The sequence below is a fragment of the Zonotrichia leucophrys genome, chromosome 5 (assembly GCF_028769735.1).
Source record: "Zonotrichia leucophrys gambelii isolate GWCS_2022_RI chromosome 5, RI_Zleu_2.0, whole genome shotgun sequence".
Taxonomy (NCBI): domain Eukaryota; kingdom Metazoa; phylum Chordata; class Aves; order Passeriformes; family Passerellidae; genus Zonotrichia; species Zonotrichia leucophrys.
The window spans coordinates 56,548,887-56,570,400 of NC_088175.1; the positions used below are offsets into that span (position 1 = coordinate 56,548,887).

General features: G+C 39.0%; 1 protein-coding gene across 2 annotated transcripts in view; it reads right to left on the minus strand.

Moving 5' to 3' along the window:
- The window catches only part of SLC6A5 (solute carrier family 6 member 5), a 32,979-nt gene that overhangs the window by 5,023 nt on the left and 6,442 nt on the right, over positions 1-21,514 (minus strand). For both annotated transcript variants that reach the window (XM_064715792.1, XM_064715791.1), the window contains 10 exons: positions 20,862-21,003; positions 20,319-20,451; positions 18,916-19,050; positions 18,129-18,232; positions 15,481-15,605; positions 12,331-12,443; positions 11,543-11,674; positions 9,947-10,046; positions 4,886-4,986; positions 1,749-1,916 (listed from right to left, as the gene is read on the minus strand). In XM_064715792.1, coding sequence (XP_064571862.1) covers positions 1,749-1,916; positions 4,886-4,986; positions 9,947-10,046; positions 11,543-11,674; positions 12,331-12,443; positions 15,481-15,605; positions 18,129-18,232; positions 18,916-19,050; positions 20,319-20,451; positions 20,862-21,003 — 1,253 coding nt within the window. The remainder of the gene's footprint in view (positions 1-1,748; positions 1,917-4,885; positions 4,987-9,946; positions 10,047-11,542; positions 11,675-12,330; positions 12,444-15,480; positions 15,606-18,128; positions 18,233-18,915; positions 19,051-20,318; positions 20,452-20,861; positions 21,004-21,514) is intronic.

Consider the following 21,514-nt stretch of genomic DNA (forward strand, 5'->3'; position numbering starts at 1 on the left):
GGCAATTTGTGTGCCAGTTTTAGACATGGGAAGTTTTGAAGCATTTGTGTCAGTGGGAGGAGTTGATGAGCCAAAGAAGTAAATCTAATTCCACATTAGGTCATTTCCTAATGCTGCTCTACAGAAGAGCTGGATGACCCTTTAGACAAGTGGCCTCATTGCTGCTTGGATGCTCTCCCTAGGCTGTCCCACCACTGTGAAAATTCCTCTCCTACAACATTCCTTTGCTCCACGGGTAGCAGAGAAGCGTGGTCTTTTCCCTTAGGCTTGTGTAGTGTGACATATTGAGAGACCAAAGAGATTATGCTATTTTAGTACATTTTCTCTCCTTTTCATTTTTTGAAGCAAGAAACAGCCCCGGTGGGATTTGCAGGGAAGCTGAACTGTAAAAGCAGCTACAGAAAGGGGAGAGAGTGTCTGTTCCTTCTCCCAAGGTGGCAGCAGCACAAGCAGCAGGCACTGATGAGAAGGCAGAACTGAGAAAGGCCTCAAAGACTTAAAATGAGAGCACTGAGCTTCTCCAGAAAGCAGGGGCAAGGCAAGGAAGGGATGAAATGCTGACATTGCTCATCCTGCCAGGGACTGAGGGATGGGAACAGCCAGGGAGAGGGGGTGACAGGCAGGGACAGGACTCAGGGATGCAGAGAGGGAGGTGGCCACCACATTTCTGAAGCAGCGGGGGAAAGTGTCAGGAATCCAATTAGCAAAATAAACAAAAGAACCTTAAATTAAAAATAAATTGCCACCTGGAATTATTTTAAGCCCAGGTGCCAGAAAGGATCAGCCAATTCAGGAAGAATAAAGAGCAGAGAGGTGAAAGCAAAGATTGCCAGCTGGGTTTTGTAGTGAGTAGCTTGAGATGCATGAAAAGCCTTCCTGGGGGACTCCAGGATCCAACTTTGCACACAGGCAACTCCTGATTGACCTCTGCTCGTGCTGATTCCCCTCTCCTGGTGCTGATTGCCCTTTCCTGGTGCTGAGTGCCTTCTCCTGGTGCTGAGTGCCCTTTCCTGGTGCTGAGTGCCTTCTCCTGGTGCTGAGTGCCCTTTCCTGGTGCTGAGTGCCTTCTCCTGGTGCTCACTGCCCTTTCCTGGTGCTGAGTGCCCTTTCCTGGTGCTGAGTGCCCTCTCCTGGTGCTGAGTGCCCTCTCCTGGTGCTCACTGCCCTCTCCTGGTGCTGAGTGCCCTTTCCTGGTGCTGAGTGCCTTCTCCTGGTGCTCACTGCCCTCTCCTGGTGCTGATTCCCCTCTCCTGGTGCTGAGTGCCCTTTCCTGGTGCTGATTCCCCTCTCCTGGTGCTCACTGCCCTCTCCTGGTGCTGAGTGCCTTCTCCTGGTGCTGATTCCCCTTCTCCTGGTGCTGATTCCCCTCTCCTGGTTTTCAGACCACGCTCCCTGGGCACAGCACCCACCTGCAGCTGAGGCTTCCTGTGGCTGTGTGCTGCTTTTGCAAAAAGGCCAACGAATCTAGAACAACTTTCTCCCAATAAAGTCATACAAAGCCTCGTGAAATTTATCTAGAGCTCCTAAAACAAAACACTCCACAATTTAGGACCGTGTTTTTTGAAAAAATTAGGAATAGAAGGTCCACAATTTAAATCAACTGAGCATCTCTTTGCAACACAGTAAGTGGTTTACCAGAAAGTAATCTGAGCAGTATTAGACATTCAATATCACAAAAATCAATGGGAAATGAAAGATACTGTCTCCTGTGGCCATATTTTTAAACAGCAAAAAGACAGAAGCGTTACCTCAATAAATTTTCCTGGGGCTAGATGCATTTTTATCACAAACATCACTGGGATCCAGATGACTGAGCAGGCCAGCATCAGCCAGCCGAGCACCATGGACCAGCCTGGGTAGTGGTAGGCTCCATAAGTCATGGGTTCCCACTGGTAAAAGCTGAAGCACAGAATAAACTGGGAACAAGAAAGGAAAACAAATATGTTTGAGTAAGCAAAACAATGGCGCCAATGGTGGGTGCCCACACCCACAGAGCTGGTGTCTATGGAATACACATAAACCCACATCCACCTAAGGCAGGGTGCTGCCACGAGCTCCACTCAATGGGTCAGAGCCTGAATCTAATGAGTTTCTAGGAAATCTTGCAAAATCCCACAAAAATCACTGTATTTGTGCCAGAATAATTGAAATAGAATCTTGTCCCTAGAGTAACATGCCTTATTACATGGTCTATTGGCAGTTTTACCTAATGTGATTATGGTAAGTTCCCCATTTCACTTACTGTGTGAACAGCAATACATCTGCTTACATTTGTGCATAATTCAGTAACTTTTGGAAAATGCCTGTGCTTGCAGTAATTGCACACAGAAGATTTATAGAAGTATAACGAGGTGAAGGCACATATAAAAATGATCAGCTTTAGTTCCAGAGATGTGGAGTCTAATGAAAGTCTAATATTAGGCTATCCAAATGTATCAAATATTAGCTTTACAGAGGCAATAACAGAAAAGAATTCATTTCTTGGTTTTGCTTTGTCTGTTTCCATTGCATAAAAATTGAATGATGACTGATCAGTGTCAGTTTATTTCTCACTGTAAGTTCACTAAATATTGCATTTGCAGGGAACAACAACAGAACATGCAAGTTTAGAGAGTAAACACGGTCAGTTCCAATTTGTTTTCCTTAACAAACAACATAATTTCCTATTTCCTGGTTGTGATTACTGACAGGAGCTGTGAGCACAAGTCTGATTAGTAAAGGATCTGAGCAATTTTCAGAAAAGCCTTACAATTCCCTTCAGAAGTGTGAAATAGGGTCTAAGGCAGCATCTTGAAAACAACCATTGGAAAAAACACAAAGAGCTAAACAATCCCATGTGCACATGCCTTCATCTTTAAAAAGATCCCCAAGAGAAGATAAGTACCATTGATGTCATCCTAACACTATGAACTGGAATATGTCTTCAAACTTTTTCAAAGTGATCTGCAAACTACAGGCATACATTGTCACAATCAAACCACAGGTGGGTAAGATAGATTGCTCTGGTTTTCACACAGAGCAATGCTGTAGTGCAGTGCAGACAGCAGGTAAAGAAAATCTATGCAAGAAAATTCATTTTACCCATTGGAGAAATCATTCTCACTGTAGAAAATGTCATTTCTTCACAACTCAGGATTCTGTTGAGCTCACCAAAACTCACTGGTGCCTTCACACAGGCATTCCTGTCTGTGAAAACTAAACCTTTTCCAGTTTTCAGAAAAGAAAATGTCCTCATTTGTGAATGAACAATACTGAAAATAAGTTGTTAACTTCAGCCAGTGCCTTTTTCTTCCCTTTCCAGAAGAAGATTTGCCAACACTTACACTGCACTAAAGGACAGAATCTTGCTGCACCTGGGGTTCAGGCTTGACCGCTTCCAAGGGGAGGTACAGGCACTCAAACAGAAGATACTGGTAAAGAAGGCTCTGTTGTTTTGTGCTGATTTGTCAAGCTGGAAGCTTTTGAAATGGCTGAAATAATTATTTCATTCTTGTGCCAAAAAAAAAAAATATATATATATACATATATGATTGCAGATTGTATCTGCACGGAGGTTAAAACGTAAAGGAAGCACTGTGTTAGAAACCTAGATGGCAGATGTAGATACAGATATTGGATTCGGTCCCCTGGACTTGAAAAACTTTCATAGCAATGCAGAAATTGAGAACGTGACTTTTTTTTTTTTTTTTTTTAATTAAATGGAGACCTAAACGTGAAGCAAATGCTAACTGAATTTGAAGGAAGGTGTTGGGGAGGAAATAAAAATGAAAGGAAAATAGGAAGAATAATAAAAATAGACCGAAGTCGCTCTGGTTTTAGATTTCAGGGCTCCTTTCCGGGCGCTGTCCCGCAGCGCCACCTCCCGGGCCCGGGCACTGGGGACGGGACAGTCCCGCTCTTCGTCCTCCTCCTCCTCCTCCTCCTCTCCCTCTGCCACTCTGCTCCACCTCAGCCTTCCCAAAGCATCCCTCTTACACCAGCTCCTGCGGCAGTAAAATGGCTTTTGTCCCTAGCTCGGTCTGACAGCGCACAGGAGGATCTTGGATTTCCCTGTGCATACATAAATATCACACACACACACGGATTAGATATAGATATAGATATAGATATAGATATAGATATAGATATAGATATAGATATAGATATAGATATAGATATAGATATAGATATATGGATACGTAGATATATAGATATATAGATATATAGATATATAGATAAGTATTAAATATCATCTAGATATACAGATCTATAGATACACAGATACATAGATATATAGATATGTATTAAATATCATCTAGATATATAGATATATAGATAAGTATTAAATATCATCTGGATATACAGACCTATAGATACATAGATATATAGATATGTATTAAATATCATCTAGATATATAGATATAGATAGATATAGATATACATATCTATATAGATATGTATAAAACCTATTGTATTTATATTATATATTTATAAGTATTATATTTATAAATATATTTATATTTATATTCATAAATAGTGTATATTCATTCTATATCTTAAATATTTTTAATTTTTAACATATATTTTAAATATTTTTAATTTTTTATATTCATATATATATATATATATTTAGATATTTATATACAGTAATCTCTAATGCTGCAGTGCAATGGTGTGCCACAGCAGCATTTTGCATGGCCAGGAAAAGGCCACCGTTTTCCTGGAGGACTCACCATCCCTCCCCACCAAAACCACCATTCCTTACACTGTTTCTTCTACATGCCCACGGCAAGAGCACATGTGCTGTCACCCAAGTTCCAGCTGCTAACACCCAGAAACATCATGCATAATGAACAAAAAACAGCAAAACTCTTTGGAGAAGATGTTAATTTTTTTTTTCCCTTACTGTTAAAATAGTTGGGGTCACAAATGCCCAACAGACTCTCCAGAATTTACTTGGCTGGAATCCAATCATCATTTCTATATCTTCACAAAATCTTTGCAGTCCTGTGAACAGCAAAAGGAGGAGCAGTTAGGTGTGAAGGAAAGCAGCTGCAGTCTGCAGCAGAGCTCTGGTGCCCTCCCTTGTGTCCAACTATGAAAACAAACTCCAAATTTTTGTTTGAAAGCTTCCTTAGAGGATCTAACTACACAGTAAAAATGGGATTAATAGAGTGGGAACCATTCCAACAAAATATTTCCTTCTTAGGGATTAAAGCAATTGAGCTTTTACATTGAGATGAGGTGTTTAGTATGTTTTGTGTTAAAGCATTGCTGAGATGTACTGGGTAGCTGCAATTATTTGTCTGTTTGTTTTAGTCCCCTGTGAAGATCAGCCTTATTAATATTCAGGCAATATTTCAGCTTCTCTTTACCTGCTACATGACTGGATCACTGAAACTGGTGATGTCCTGCTCTTTTTCACCTGATGCATAATTGATATTTAAAATTCCTAAAGAGCACCTGTGAATATTTTGAATTATATTCAATGTTGTCTGAACAAAAAGGTCAGCTGATACGTTAACCTTCATATAAGGTTACTTGAGTTAACAAAAGGTGCAAGATTGGGAAATGGTATTTCAGCCATTGTGCAGCTCCTCCCTGGCCGTGCCATGTGCCAGGACAGGTGTGCTGGTCAGCAGCTGCTATTCCTGCTGGTTATTACTAACTTAGTCATTAGCAATTTCATTATCAGTAATTTATCCAAAAGTTAAAAGAAACCCTAAAACTGATTACAGCTTTCCTCATTGTAATAAGGGAGAGGTCAGAGCTCATCTGTTCACATAAAAGTTAAAAATTTGGGCCAATTTAATCTAAGTTTTGCAAAGCATTATTCTGCAGCATTTTGTCTAACTTGCATGATGTGGGGAAAGCTTAAATACTGGAGAAAAGGCATTGAGTAAGGGAAGAAATACTTGTAACCAAAGTAATAAACTACTTTATTCCTTATTGTACGGAGTCTGCTGCTGCAGCTGCCGAGTGTAAGAAGGGATAATCCCAGCCTTGATCCTCCCAGTTTGGAAGCCTTGCTGTTGATGTCAAGGAGAAATAAATCTATGCACCTGATTGTTCTGAGAATTAAGGAAGGGAAACCCTAGCACTGCTCCATCATCTGTGCCCTGTGATGCAGGAGAAGGCAGCAGGGCTGGGGATGCTTGGCAGCCCCTCAGGGGCTGAGCACACAGAAACCCAGCTCAGGCACCCAGCATGGGAGAGAAGGGCTAAAGAACCCTGCAATGATAGGGAACACAGAAGGAAAATACAGAAATCAAACAGCAAAGTGGCACTGCAAGGACTGTGCTTAAAACCTGCACTGGATGTAAGCTCAGAACACTGAGCCAAGGTAACTCAGGGGTCACTTTTTTCCTTCTGTAATTTCTTTCCTTCTTTTTCCCTTTTACTGACTGCCACAAGTTTTCTTCTTCAGGAAGCCTCTTCTGTGTAAAACACGTGTAATTTTTATGACCCATGGAATCACTGTACTTCAGCACCAGGCTGACTGATTGGGTCCTTCTCTGTTTTGTAATAGAAGTTTGTGTAGAAGAATAGGATAGGATAGGATAGGATAGGATAGGATAGGATAGGATAGGATAGGATAGGATAGGATAGGATAGAATAGAATAGAATAGAATAGAATAGAATAGAATAGAATAGAATAGAATAGAATAGAATAGAATAGAATAGAATAGAATAGAATAGAATAGAATAGAATAGAATAGAATAGAAGTTTGTCTGGACAAAGTGTGCTCTCCAAGGTCATCGTGTGGTGGAGCTGGAAGGAGGTTTTTGCTGCAACTGAAAGATTTGTCCCTGTGTTTTATTCACCTGCAGTGAGTGTGAGGGAGCTGCTCACACAGCAGCCATCCCTGTGCTCTGCTGGGAGCAAAGCTGGGCTTTAATTGCAGCAGCACAAGGTACAGGCTGATGGGCATTTCCACAAAGTTTAAATCTCATTTAAAGTGTCCACTTCAGCCACACTTGCTGCTGCAAAGAGGGGATACCTAACTGGATTATTACCAAGGGTTTCTGCCTCCAAAATTCTGGTTTCATGAAAACCTGCACAGATTTGTTTGAAACTCCAATTTAAAAAATCAAATAAGAAATTCCTTTTAGGAATGGTCAGTAGATATTCACAGTGTAAGGCACTCTTAAATATTAGCAATTCAGGAGTCAAATGTATATAACAGATGGAGGGATTACACATTACTTATCTCTTTCCAGTGGGAGTTCCGCAGAAAAAATGCACAGGATATTTTAGTTTACAGAACACCAACTTTTTTTCCCAGATCTCAGTAAATCTGATCTCCCTCTCAGATCAGCCAGGCCTGCTGAATAACTCTGGGCAATAAACAACACATGATATTCCATATCTGATTTTTCCCTCTCTAAAGCAGAATGATGTATTCCCAGGTGCTGACATATAAAATCCATTTAAAGGGAGACTGCAAACCTAGCCAGACAACTACTTCACTATTCTGCTACAGGTAAAATGTTCAAAATGACTAAAGCTTCCTACAAATACACAGCAGCAGCTTCCACTCACTCTAACAAACCTTCCCAAAAACAAACTGACAAAAGCCAGTTCTGCATGGAGCATAAACAAAGTTTCCATCATGTATTTTCAGTTTCCAGCAGTGCTTCGCTCACACACAGGGATTTTTGTCTTTAGCTTCACGCTACAAAACGCAACAGTGGGAATTATGCTGGTGATTAAATTAATACCTCACCTCTAAGCTGTTCTTTACTAATCATTCCTCATAATCTAAACAACTGGAGAATAAACATCTAAAACAGTAAAAAGGTGCATTTGATTGCATCATGAAGCGCTGACTCTACTGAAAAATAAGTGATCACAAGGAAATAACCACGTGTGTCTCTTTTTAATTTAAAAACCTCAGCAAGCTCAGCAAGCAGAACATGTAACAAGCACTAAAGACAAATTTATTTCATCACAACAGCACCTGCCACTGTTGTGCCAAGCTGCTTGCCATGAAGAGTACAAGTGCACAGAGAAAGGTGGCAGTGGAGTGTAAAACAGCAGTTGTCAGACCTTGAAAATGTATTATGCCAATTCTAAGCACTGCTTGAAGGAATACAACACGAGCAGCAGCTTTGCTTGTATTTACAACACACAAATCACAAATGCACAGATGTATTCCTGTGCCCAGCCCTTGCTAAGGCAGCTTTAGCACAGTAAAAGCAGCTCTGTCAAACAGGTAATGATTTTAATGTCTTTCCTTTTTATTTAAACAAAAGGAAGCTCCTTAGTCAAGCAAAGGGTTAATTCCCTTGAAATAGATTGCAGCCAAGGTTTTACCAACATCTGTTGATGAACAATCAGTTGTACAGAAAGCATAAAAAGAATAATTGGCAATTTGTCAAACTTTTTCCACATCTGATTACACAAGTAATAACTCACTAAAAAAACCTTCTCCTCTATTCAGGCCCTTCCTTTGCAAAGCTATCATTATTTCTGCATTATTTTGTGTTGTTGATCAGTGTTAATGCTTTAAGGGACGCTGGAATTGCTGGGCAAGGCAAACACTGGCCAGAGCAGTTTTTTCCTCCAAACCCACTGAGATGTCATTCCACAAATGCTGTTTGCAGTGCTTCTGCCACACAGTGTTCACAGGAGGAACAGAGCCGCTTCTTGCTCCCTGTTTGCCTTCATCCTTATTTGAAATCATGCAGAGCAAAGAAATTTCACAGATTTAAGTAGCTTTTAAAATATTAAAAATATTTTAAATATAAATATTAAAAATATTTCACTCCTCCATGAGGAGTGAAAACATCTAGCACAGCATGGCTCAGGCCTGCTGTCAGCAAAGTGAGGAGGAGAAGGAAGGCAAAAAATCCCCAGCAACCCCTTAAAATCTTTGCAAGTCTCCCCACTCGTCACTGCCTATGAAATTGCGTTGATTTTAGAGAAGCTGGGTTTCATTTCACCTCTAAACCAGCTCTACTTGAATTATTTACATTCCAGGGACATAAAAAAGCAAATAATTTTGTTCAATCAAAACATGACTGGCCTAAATCAACTTTTCTTTCTGTGTTTTGAGTATTTCCATAATATTCTGTAGCATTTCCACACTAGGTCATGTCTGGCTTAGCAGCCAATCTCTCAGGCATACTCACTGAATTGGATGTCAGTGGAGGTTAAAATACACTGCTGAATTTCCATGAAACCAGACAAAACAAGGAAGGGCTGATTCCCTGTCCTGTCTATAACATTTATTTCTCCAGCAAGAGCACCAAATTCTGCATGATTTGGAGCCTGTACTATATTTTAAATTCACCATGATTTGAAACCTGGACTGTATTTTAAATTCACCATGATTTGAAAGCTTCAAATCATGCAGAAATTAAAATATAGTCCAGGTTTCAAATCATGGTGAATGTTATATTTTCTCTCCCATGCCGAGTTGCAGAAGGCAGTGATAGAGCAGCTCTGGTGGATGCCTGGCATCCAGCTAGGGCCACCCTAAAATAGTAATAGTAATAGATAGATAGGTAGGTAGGTAGGTAGGTAGGTAGATAGATAGATAGACTATATATATATATAATATATACTCTATATATTTATATCTATCTATCTATATATATATATTTATATTTTTTTATACATATATATATATAAAGTATATATAAAGCTCTATTGGTTCAGGAGGTCTCTGTCCCTAAAACTGTTGAAGCACAAAAGCACCCCTGGAAAAGTGTCAGTAAATGTTTGCTCCATTCTCATACTCATATCTTTGAGCTGTTGGTGGAAAATGACTCGAGACTGTATGAAAGACTTTTGAATACATGCATTTAAAGGGATCCTGAAGTCCTGCCATGCTTCTGTCCAAACTAAGAGTGTTTTGGGGCTTTTATTACAGAGAAAAATCACTCCTTTCCTCAAGAATTTCCCTTATAATTCTCTAACATGTTGCTTTGACTGAGGCTGTCCAATAACGTTTGTTCTTACCGTAGATGTAGGAAACTCCAACAAGCTCAAAGATGGCAATGATGACAAGAGAGTAGGAGGCTGCATAGGTGTCCACAAGCTGCAGCATGTACATTCCACCCTGGGGAGAGAAAGAGAGAGGATTATCCATGGCACTGAGGCTGGAGAGGGGCAGGAGCCAGGGCAGCACCCACACCTCAGCTGGAGCCAGGCTCCATGGATAACAAACCAACAGGAAAAAAGCAGAGGGCACACCTGATTCTGCTACCTAGCACAGCTTGGGAAGACTTTGAATTCAGTCCTTTGAGATGCAGGACTGAACTGTGATCAGAACTCCCACCTGCGGTGTCTCAAACCACATAATACCACAACAAAATCAAAATCACCATTGGAAGCACAACTGCCATAATAATCTGTTCATCTGTTTGGAAAGGATTTAATATCCTGTCTACACGATGGAGTTAAGCAGCACAATTCAAGTGAATAAAGGACTGAATCCTTCCTGGGCTTTAGGACAGCAAAGCTGGGCTAGTAGGTGGTGAGGTAAGGGGGAGGAAAAGAAAAAAAATGGGGTGGAAGGATGAATAAAATATTGAGATTTTGTCCATCTCATCTTGAAATTATATATCATGCTGAAGGTATTAGTGAAGAAGACACTGAAGTTGATCAGTAGTAGATGGGAATTCCAGTATTAACTCCACAGTTTGCAGAGACCATCAGTATGTGTCTAGTCTCAGAGGAAAGGCACTCAAAACAGGCGTGTATATTCATATCACATTCAAAATTGGGGTTTTTTTCTTTTTTCATAGAATGGGTTGGGAGAAACGTTAGAGATTATTTCATTCCAACCCTCCTGCCTTGGGCAGGGACACCTCCCACTATCCCAGGTGGCTCCAAGCCCTGTCCAGCCTGGCCTTGGGCACTGCCAGGGATGCAGGGGCAGCCACAGCTGCTCTGGGCACCTGTGCCAGGGCCTGCCCACCCTGCCAGGGAAGGATTTCTTCCTTATGGCTGATCTAAACCTGCCTTCTGTCAGTGTGGGTTGAATATTTTATTTATTAATATTACTGTACTATATATATATATATATATATATATACACACACACACACACTATATATATACACTATATATATACACTATATATATACACTATATATATACACGCTATATGTACACTATACATACATATACTTTATATATACTATATATAGTTTATATATATATAAAGTATAGTAATAGTAATAGTATTTATTTATTACTATTACTATTTATTTATTACTGTTACTATTTATTTATTTATTGCTATTATTACTATTACTAATTTATATATTTATTTATTACTATTACAAAATATTACTATTTCAGAGATGTTTGGCTAGAGAAAATTTTAAAGGCCTGCTTCTCAGAAAGGCTTGAAGAGCAAAGTCTTTTAGGAATATCTCAGTCAGAGCATCCTTTTTGTTTGTTTGTTTGTTTTTTAAATAAGGTTTTCAGACACAGCATGCGTCGCTTGTGGCAGAATTCAGGCAAACATTTCGCAGCCTGTGCAGGAGAAAAGCAGCCAGCAGAGGGGGACGGGGGCCAGGCAGTGGCGCTCAAAGGCAGCGTGGTTACCTGAGTGATCATAGGAAAGCCCATGATGAAGAAGGACACGCAGCAGCCCAGGGTGAACAGAGCCTTGTGTGTCCGCAGGTACTTGGGGAACTCGTCTGACACCGAGGTCACGATGGTCTCGATGGTGGCAAACTGAAACACAAACCAAAGGGTTCATTTCAGTGCACACACAGCAGAGAAAACATCAGAATTTGAACATTATTTTGAGACCTAGGTGGTAAATGCTCAGATGGCAGCACCAAAGCTCTGCCAAAATGATTTCAGCATTGATGCCCTTACTGCATTCCTCCTTTTTCATGAGTCACTGCTCACATGTGTTACAGACATCTTTTATGGAAAATCCTCTCCTTAGGATTTGTCCTCCTGAGAAGCTGGGAGGCCTCAGGAACAAAATGTGAACATTGATTATCTGCTGCTGTGGAATGCAACAGGTGCATCTGGGATTGGTCTGTGTGGTTGTTTCTAATTAATGGCCAATCACAGTGAGATGGCTCAGGCTCTCTGTCTCAGTCACAAACCTTTGTTATCATTCCTTCTTTTTCTATTCTTAGCCAGCCTTCTGATGAAATCCTTTCTTCTTTTCTTTTAGTATAGCTTTAATGTAATATATATCATAAAATAATAAATCAGCCTTCTGAAACATGGAGTCAGATCCTCATCTCTTCCCTCATCCTCGGACCCCTGTGAACACTGTCACACACATGGGAAATAGCAATCAACTGCACGGTCCTCCAAACTAATAAATAGGAAAATCAAAAGGAAAAGAACGGGACACAAAAGCAGTTTACCATGGTATCTAATCCAAGAGTTAGGAGCATCAAAAAGAATATTATAGCCCAGAAGGGAGAGAGGGGGAGCCTTGTTAAGGCTTCTGGGTAAACCACAAAAGCAATCCCAGGACCTAGAAATAAGACAAATAAAGATTATCAGATTCAGTCTTTCCTATTTGCAAAAAGGTTTAAACATTGCAGAGTTTAGCATTACCTGATTGATTTCTATTTACACTGTAAATTTCAAATCACTTACTTAGTCCAACTTTCCAAGCAGAATGCATATTCAACCAGTATACAAACAAACAGATCCAAAAGTTTTAAAAAACAGCAAAAATTGCACACTGCAGCAATGTTTCTGTGATCAAATTCCTGCCACCTCCCTGCCAATCAGCAACCCATGGCAGACATCCACACCTCAGTGCTGCAACATGAATGGAAATGCAAATACTCTTCTTCAACTCCTTGCCACGCTGTTAAATGAGGAGAGAATATAAAATATATGCCCAGAGACCTGACAGCAGACAGAAGGCAACAACTACTGGGATTCTAAAAAATCCACAAGAAAACCCAAAATAATGCAGAGAGCAAGAAATAAGGAGATGGATTCTTGTAAACTTAAATCAGGAATTTTCCATCCTTTTGGTTGTTTGTCTGGGCTTTTCTTTGGGTATTTTTTTAATATACAGATTGGTCTTTAATTTCTATTGATCATAAAGAAAAACTATTTTGATAAGTGCTTAGATTTTTTTTAATATATATATATATTGGTCTTTAATTTCTATTGATCATAAAGAAAAAGTATTTTTGTAAGTGCTTAGATCTTTATATATATGTATATATTGGTTTAATTTATGATCATATAATATAAAATCATTTTTGTAAGTGTTAATATTTTTTAAATATATATTGGTTTTAATTTCTATTGTTCATAAGAAAAATATTTTGTAAGTGCTAGATGTTTTTATAAATATATATATTGGTTTATTTCTATTGATCATAAAGAAAGTATTTTGTAGTGCTTAGATCTTTATATATATGTTATATGTATATTATATGTTATACATCAATATTTTTGTAAGTGCTTAGATATTTTATATATATTATATGTATATTATGTATATATGTGTATACATATGTATATATGTATATATATATATATGTGTATAATATTATATATGTGTATATAATTATATATTATATATGTATATATATATGTATATGGGTTAATTCTATTTCTATTGATCATAAAGAAAATCTATTTTTGTAAGTGCTTAGATTTTTTTTTAATATATATTGGGCTTTAATTTCTATTTTTCATAAAGAAATCTATTTTTTAAGTGCTTAGATATTTATATATATGTATATATACTGGGTTCATTCTATTGTATAATAGTATTTGTAAGCTTAGTCTATATATGATATATTATATTGATAAATATATTTTTATGTATATAATTTAATGTATATAGTATATAGCATTATATGTTATTCGTAATGTATTTTATAATATATATATATATATCTAGATCATACTATAAATATTTGTAAGTCTTAGATTTTTTATATATGCTATTCTATATAAAGCTTTTTTGTAAGTGCTTAGTTTTATTTTATTTATTTATTTATTTATATTGGGCTTTAATTTCTATATTTCCATTGCTCATGAAGTAAAACCGTTTTTGTGAGTGCTGAGCTGTGCCTGGGAGCTGCAGGGCTGTGGTGCAGCCTTACAGCAGGTGGCAGCTCCTCTCCGTCGATCCCAGCTCAGGGATGCCCCTCCAAGCCCTCTGGGACGTTTCCTGTGAGATGCAAATGCCATCAGCCAAATGCCTCATGCCAAGAGAGCGGGCTCCCCTCTTCATCTCTCAGTTAAAGATTTCTTCTTGGCTGTTGGAGGTAAGGGCTCCGTTTAAACCCACTGCCTGCACCTAGAAGTTTAATTAAATCTCAGAATAATGAGTTCCCATTAATCACACCTCTAGGAAAAGTTAAATTATAGAATATGAGCCTGGCTCCAGGTCAGCCCCTCACACCTGGTAGCATCCAACCACAGGAAATAATCACAGGGAAGCAACCTCCCATTCCTTCCATCTTCCAAGATTTGGTGGGTATGAACTCTTTCTAAAAGTGCATTAAAGCCAGGAAAACTCCAAGTGCTTTATATGTCTTAAAAAGTAAAATTACCTTGATGTTTCATTTTAAAGCATAACATCTTTCAAGTATAACATCTTTTCAAGTATAACACCTTTCATCTTTCATCTTACACTATATATAAGGAATAATATTTTTCCACTGTAGCTCTGTTCTTAATCAGAGACTAGAACAAAAAGAGGTTGTGCTGTCTTTCCCTCCATGTTTTATTTGTTCATCAGATAAATGAGTTTTTCCTGAAAAGAAAACTCCAAATGAAAAAAAAAAAAAAAGTACTATGTTTTTCAGGTTAATAATTTAGGAGAGGAAAAAAAAGGAAAAAAATTAAAAACACTTTGTATTTCCATTAACATTTTCCTTCAAGGTTTTGAGAACTTGAAGGGAGATTACGCTTCATCCCTGGAGCTGCTCTAGCAATGCTGGCACTCAGAGCAGTGTTTAATTGACATGGTGCTGCTCATCTCTCCCAGTTCAGACCCTCAGATCCCCACTAGCGACCACCTCTCTTCACTAACCAAGATGTTCCAATCAGCCCTTCAGAAATGTTTGACTTCTCTGTGGAGGCATCTCCTTGCTCTCCACAGTTCAGGAGCACAATCCACCCCTCGTGCCAGATTTCTGTCACCCAAAATTCCAACCACCAGAGGTAACTCTTACCTTGGAGAGGATTTGGCAAGCAGCAGCAGAGACCAATGAGAAGGCCAATAACCATCCCAGCCCGCCCTCCATCAGTCATTTACACAAAGGCTTAAAATGAGTCTCAATTTCCTTCCTTCTCTTACCAAACAAGTCATTAAGAGGCTTTAATTAAAATCTTGACTTCCAGACTGCCTTCTCCTGTGCAGAAATGCCTACACGTGGTTTAGCAATCCACAACAGTTTGAAGCCATCATTCCCACCTCCAATACCAATGGTACTGGAGTGATCATAAATCAGATATCTGTGATCATCAACAACAGAGCTGGAAGTGCCACGGGGTGCCTGCCTGGGCAATGAAATGCCAGTGAGCCCTACCTTGGTCTGCCACAGCTTCAATATTCACTTTGAGCTCGTTTGCCATGAAGCCAATGACTGAGAAGATGACAAAGCCTGCAAATATGCTTGTGGCACTGTTGGTACACGTCACTATCAGAGTGTCCCTGCAAGGAAAGCACAAAGAGCCTGTTGGGATACACACAGGGAGGGTTTTGTGTCTGTATTTCTATTTCAGGAGTTTCTCATCAGCACACACAGCTTGTGGGGGTGCTGGTGAAGGCACATTTTACACTCCTCAGGAATCAGCTCTGCAAGCTTCCATCACCCACGGGCTGTGCAGGAACCACAGGCCCAGCACATCTGCCCTTGGCCTCTCTGAAGAACAGGGACAGCCGTGGTGTCTTGATTTCTAACACATTTTTTAGCTCTTTGCCTCACAGGACATCTGCTCTCCATATTGGGTACGGACTAACCACTGCTGCCCAGGTGAGAGGATTTTTGTCTTGTCCTTCTTGTGCTTATACACAAAATTCCAGGGTTAGCTTTCTGTACATTGCAGAGCTTGCTCAATGACCTTCCTGTCTGTACAGGGAGGATCCCTTGGTCCCTTTTTCCATGGTTGTTATTATCAAAGGAACCTCAAGAAATCTACAGCTGAACATCTCACTATGCTGGGTTTGTCAAGGCTTGACAGCAAACCAGCCCTCGTGAGCCCCATCCATAGTTATTGCATTCTTAGGGATGTAATGGGATCTTTCAATAGGATTTCTATAGGACTTTTTTCAATAGGATTTTTCTTTAAACAGTATGCATGTCCAGAGAAATTCCCCATAAAACTACTACACCTTCAGAAAAACAAATCCCTCACTTTAAATGTTTAGGGGGTTTATGTTGGCTAGAATTGTTTATTCCTACTGGTATTGCTTTGTCAGGAAGAGAATGAAATACAACTTGAGAAGCTGTCAAAGAACCTCACTGAGCTGGCAAACTCCTAGAACATCCAACAGAGCATGTTTAAACAGGAATTATTTGGTTAATTCTTTGGCTCTACAGAAAACAAAAATGACAGTGTGCTGTTTGGAATCATCATGTGTTAACTTTCTTCCAAAACCTAGACAGGTTTGAAATATTTCAGGTATTCATTATGAAGTCAATTTATGTAAATTTACTGCAATTATAGATTTTGGACTATGTTTAAAATCAATGTGTAAATGAAAATTACAATTGATGTATTAAAATGTAATGAATATAGAAATTGAAAGAGAAAATAGTCACACTGCATTTCAATATTCAAGGTTTTGTTGTAAAATTTAAAATATTGGGAGTAACTAAGCTTTTCTAATTATTTCTGCTTTGGTCTCTCATATCACTCCCTAACAGGTAAAGCATCTATTTGGTATTAGAACTGTGATATTTTTATACTTCATTACCATGTAGTCGTTTCAAAATTTTCATTAAGATCTTCCAAACTCCACAAAAGATTGTTAAGTTTGTGCAGAAAGGTAGCATGTTGCTTCCTCCATTTTTCCCCCTGATATTCTGATTGCAATTATTCATTAAAAAAAAAAAAAAGAAGGCTCAGCAATAGCATTTTCAAAAATGAACCCAAAGGATTGCTGGGTGGGAGTTACTGTGTATGCAACATTGTGAGCTTTCATCCATATTTTGGGATAATTTCATTCAATTACTTTTGAGCACTAGTAAAATATTTTTTTAAATTCCTTTTCAATATCCTCATCTACATTTCTTTTTCAAGTTAAGTATTCTGTACTTAGAAGCCATAGGAGGTGGCAGTGGAAATCCCAAGGAGAGTTTGCTTTGAAGTCCTGGCTGGGCAGAGTTTTTGGGCATCTCCTGGGGGAGTCCCTGTGCACGCTGCTGTCCTGAATCTGCACCTCTGGCACCGCAAGGATTGGCAAAGCTTTGCTCCAGACTGACTTTAAACACTGTAAAACAGCAGGGAAGCACTCCACTAGTGCCGCTTGCTGTTGTGTTTTCCAGCTGCAGACATTTTATCCAGCAGGCTTTTGTATGAAAAATTATACACTACGACTTTTTCCCATGTAAAAACAGCTCTCAAAGAAGTGATTTTAGATTTCATAGCATGAAATAACCTTTTGCATGTAATTGGAAAAACTGGAAAAAAAAGAGCATTTAGGAGATGTAGGAATCCCATCAATGGAAGTTGCAAACTGAAGTCCTGCATGTTTCACTCTGCTGATGGGCAGTCCTTCAGCAGAGCTGCCAAGTGATTCTGTCTCATTTTCCTGACACATCCCAGGCTGCCCTTCAGCCTCAGCCTCCTGATTCTCAAAGTTTTATTATTAACAAAATGATTCTCTAAAGTTCCTGAGCCAGAAGGGACTCTAATAAACCTAAATGATCACCTTGAGAATAGTAGATTAGGATCTGGGGAGTGGAAAAAATACACCAAAATGGTTAAATGTAAACAAAACGCACACACACACACAAAAAAAAAAAAAATAGGAAAGAAAGGAAACGGAAGAGAGGAAAAGAGAAAAAATACCAGAGAGGAAAAAAGGACAAAAAGACAGCAGGGGAAAAAAAAGACAAGGGAGAAAAAGACAAGAAATAGGGGTCTTGCAAACCAGATTTCTGGAAGATGAAGGATAACTGGTTTTGGACAAACCTGTTCAATAACACAGATGTATTTCACTCTTACACACCTGTAGCAGTTATTGTGGAATTTGTTGTATGAAGAGAGGGTAATTAGACCTCCCCATGCTGCAGATAAGGAGAAGAAAATCTGAGTGGCAGCATCCTTCCAAACCTGAAAGGAAAGAAAATGAAAGAGTGTTAGACCAATGGATGTCAATGGAATATTTAAAAGCAAAATCCTGCCACTAAATACATCAGGCTCATTTGATAAGGAGCACTGTTCTTGTTGAGTCCATGTGAAAGGACACTATAAACCTTGCTGTACATGGGAGGCACAAATATAAAACCCATATTGTTTCATACTTATCAGTTCAAATACATTCAGAAACAAAAAATACAAGTCAAGAGGAAAAACCTGCATCAGATACTGATGTTTTCCTAACAGTGACCCTAAATAACACTTCACCCACGCAAGAGGAAGAACAAGTTTCCACAGATGACAACACCACTTCTGCACATGGAAAATGCTTGCAGCAGACCCCAAGAGGTCTGGGATTTATTATATACAACATTACTATTATTATTATTATTATTATTAATAATAATAATAATAATAATATTGTTGTTGTTCTTGTTGTTCTTGTTGTTACTATTACTATTTTACATATGTATTACATATTATTGTATATTATACTATAGTATAGTATAGTATATTATAGTATAGTATAATATAATTATTATATTATTGTATAATTGTATTGTATAATAATACATATCATAGATCTGAAATATATATCATAATACATAATATATTATTTATCAGCCCAGCAGCTGTGAGTGCAGCAGCAAACCCACCATAGCATCGATGAGCTTCTCCCACTTGGGTGTGATGAAGTACCAGATGCCATCGCCAGCTCCAGGCAGAGTCACTCCCCTGATGAGCAGGATGATGAGGACCACGTAGGGGAACGTGGCTGTGAAGTACACAACCTGCACGGGGCAGAGAAGAGGTTACTGAGAGAGTAAAAAGTGAGCAGGGGAAATGGAAATGCCGCTGTTGCCAGAAGAAGGCAATTACTCAATCTCAGGGACAGCACTCAGGGGATAAACTAAGAAAACAGGGTTATTTCCCTGGAAATCTGAAATTTTACAGCTCTTCTTGCTGCTGGGGGTAGGAATAACATCAACAACAGTGCTAAGAGCTGGAATTCCAGAGAAGGGAAGAGGATTCCTCTCTCCATCTGGAGAGGGACCGTAGGAATTTAAAGCTAAAGGAAAATCCCACTTTTGATCATTTCCCAGAGGGAGCTATCCCATTTCAGTGGAAATTAAATGAGAAATGCCATTCAGTAACACATTTCTGTAGTTTTCTTCTATATTTTCCTGTATTTAACAACAACCAAAAAAAATCCTAAATCATTTTTATTACTGTTTGTACCTCTTAATTACATATCACCAAGGAGTCAGTATTTTTCTCTCTGACATCAGTATCAGTATTTTTCTTGACCACAAAGAGTCACTTAAAGAAACAACCATTGCCACCCATATTATTATCCAAACACATATTATTATCCAGTCTCTTGCCTTTCATGAAATATTTTTTCCTATCCCACTAGGGTAAGGGGGGAAAAACCATTAACTTTCCCCTGGCACTCTGCATCCCTGGATTTTCTGTTAATTGCCAGGTGATCTCCCAAGAGATGAAATCAGATTCTAAAAGCAAAGGGATGGCTTCCAACTCTGGGACCAGCTCCAGAAAATTATTCCCATCTCCATTTCCACTGTCTTTATCCCAGGAAATACCCACTTATGTTGATCACACACACACACCCACACTGAGCTTCTTTAAAAAGTTCAGTTCTGGTTTTCAAATATGTTACTTAGCATCCTAATTTACATCCCAATTTCCTGGATTCCAGTGAAACGAGAGATGAGTGCAGAATTTTTATGAAGAAATTAATAAATCCTTCCCATGCAGAACAGGGAAGGCTGGAAAGTACCATTTGTGCCATCCCACTGCTTAGTGCAGCTGAAGAGTTCATTTTAAATTTATTGAAGGTTAGAGAAAAAATATCAAACAAAAATAGTTTCTGTTTTGACTGTAAAGGAAAAGACAGAGAGGAAAAAGGCATTTAAATTAATACTTAGTCATTTACTGAAATTATTTTCGGTAATTCACCCCTTAAATGAGAGTGTGAGTCCCTAAAACCCAGCACCCTGCTTTCCTGTGAGTGTACAGTCACAAACATTGTTCTTACTTTTCCTGATGATTTGATTCCTTTAGCAAGGGAGGCATAAACAATCACCCAGGCTAGGAAAAGAGATAATGCCAAGGGCCATCTAATCTCACCAGGATATTCAATCCCTGCTGAAATCTTCAATACAAAGTACCTAAGAATAAGAAGAAAAAAAAAAGAAATTAAAAAATTTTGGAAAAAAAAATAATGGAAGCAATCACAGGCAGCAACTCAGTGCAAATTCCTTTTTTGTTCTGCCTCAGTGTCCTCAGCAATTTCTCTAGATGGTTCCAGTGATTCTCCCCGTGTATTATTTTATTTATCTGCATTGCAGCAGTAGATAAAACTGCCGGGCATGGGCCAACACCCCAGCTGTGCTAAGCACCACAGGAACAGAAAACAAGTAATCCAGCATTTCCATTCAGCTCCCATCATTCATAAGCACCAAAAAAAAAGAGCATCATTTGCTGCCCTTCACTACTGCATTTCTGGTTTTCCAAGCCATGTTCCAGTGGATTTTACAGAAAGCGCAACGTAATTTTTCTGAACAAAGAAAGATCTTACTTGAAGTATTCTTCACTCCCACTGACAAACGTCTTGTTTCCTTCCCTGGTGAAGTTAACCATGGTTAGATTTGGATAGGCACTCATACAGAAAGTAGAGTTCTTGATTTGTATTTTTGGGTGGTCGCCAATGATGCAGGAGTCTAGGAAGAAATGAGGTGAGGGAACAGAAAAATAAAGCGCACAGATTTGTTGTTGTTGTTGTAAAACGACAAGAATGCATTAGATCACACCTAATCACTTGAGCTTTTGTTCAGTTGTGACACCTTTTCCAAAAGGTCGTTAACTAGATTAACTTCCTTTCGTTTTCATGCCATCGTGTGTTTGGGACCGTTTGCAGAAACTGTTTTTGTTTTTCGTTTAAGAGAAGCTTCTCTAAAGACAAATAATTCGTCTTTAGCAGGCACTCCAGGCTGCCAGCTGTGGCGTTTTGTTGCCTAGTTTTTTTCCTCTGGGGAAAAAAAAATCGGCATTTTTAAAGCATTTAAATTAACAAATCTAATCTATGCTCAGTAAGGAGAATTTTAAATATAAGCAAAGGGAAGTGCCCATGGGACACAGATCACACGGACCGTTGTTCCCCAGGGCCATCCGCAGTCTCCTCTGGCATCTCCCAGGGCCGCAGCTGAGCTGCAGAAGCCTCTGGAAAACACC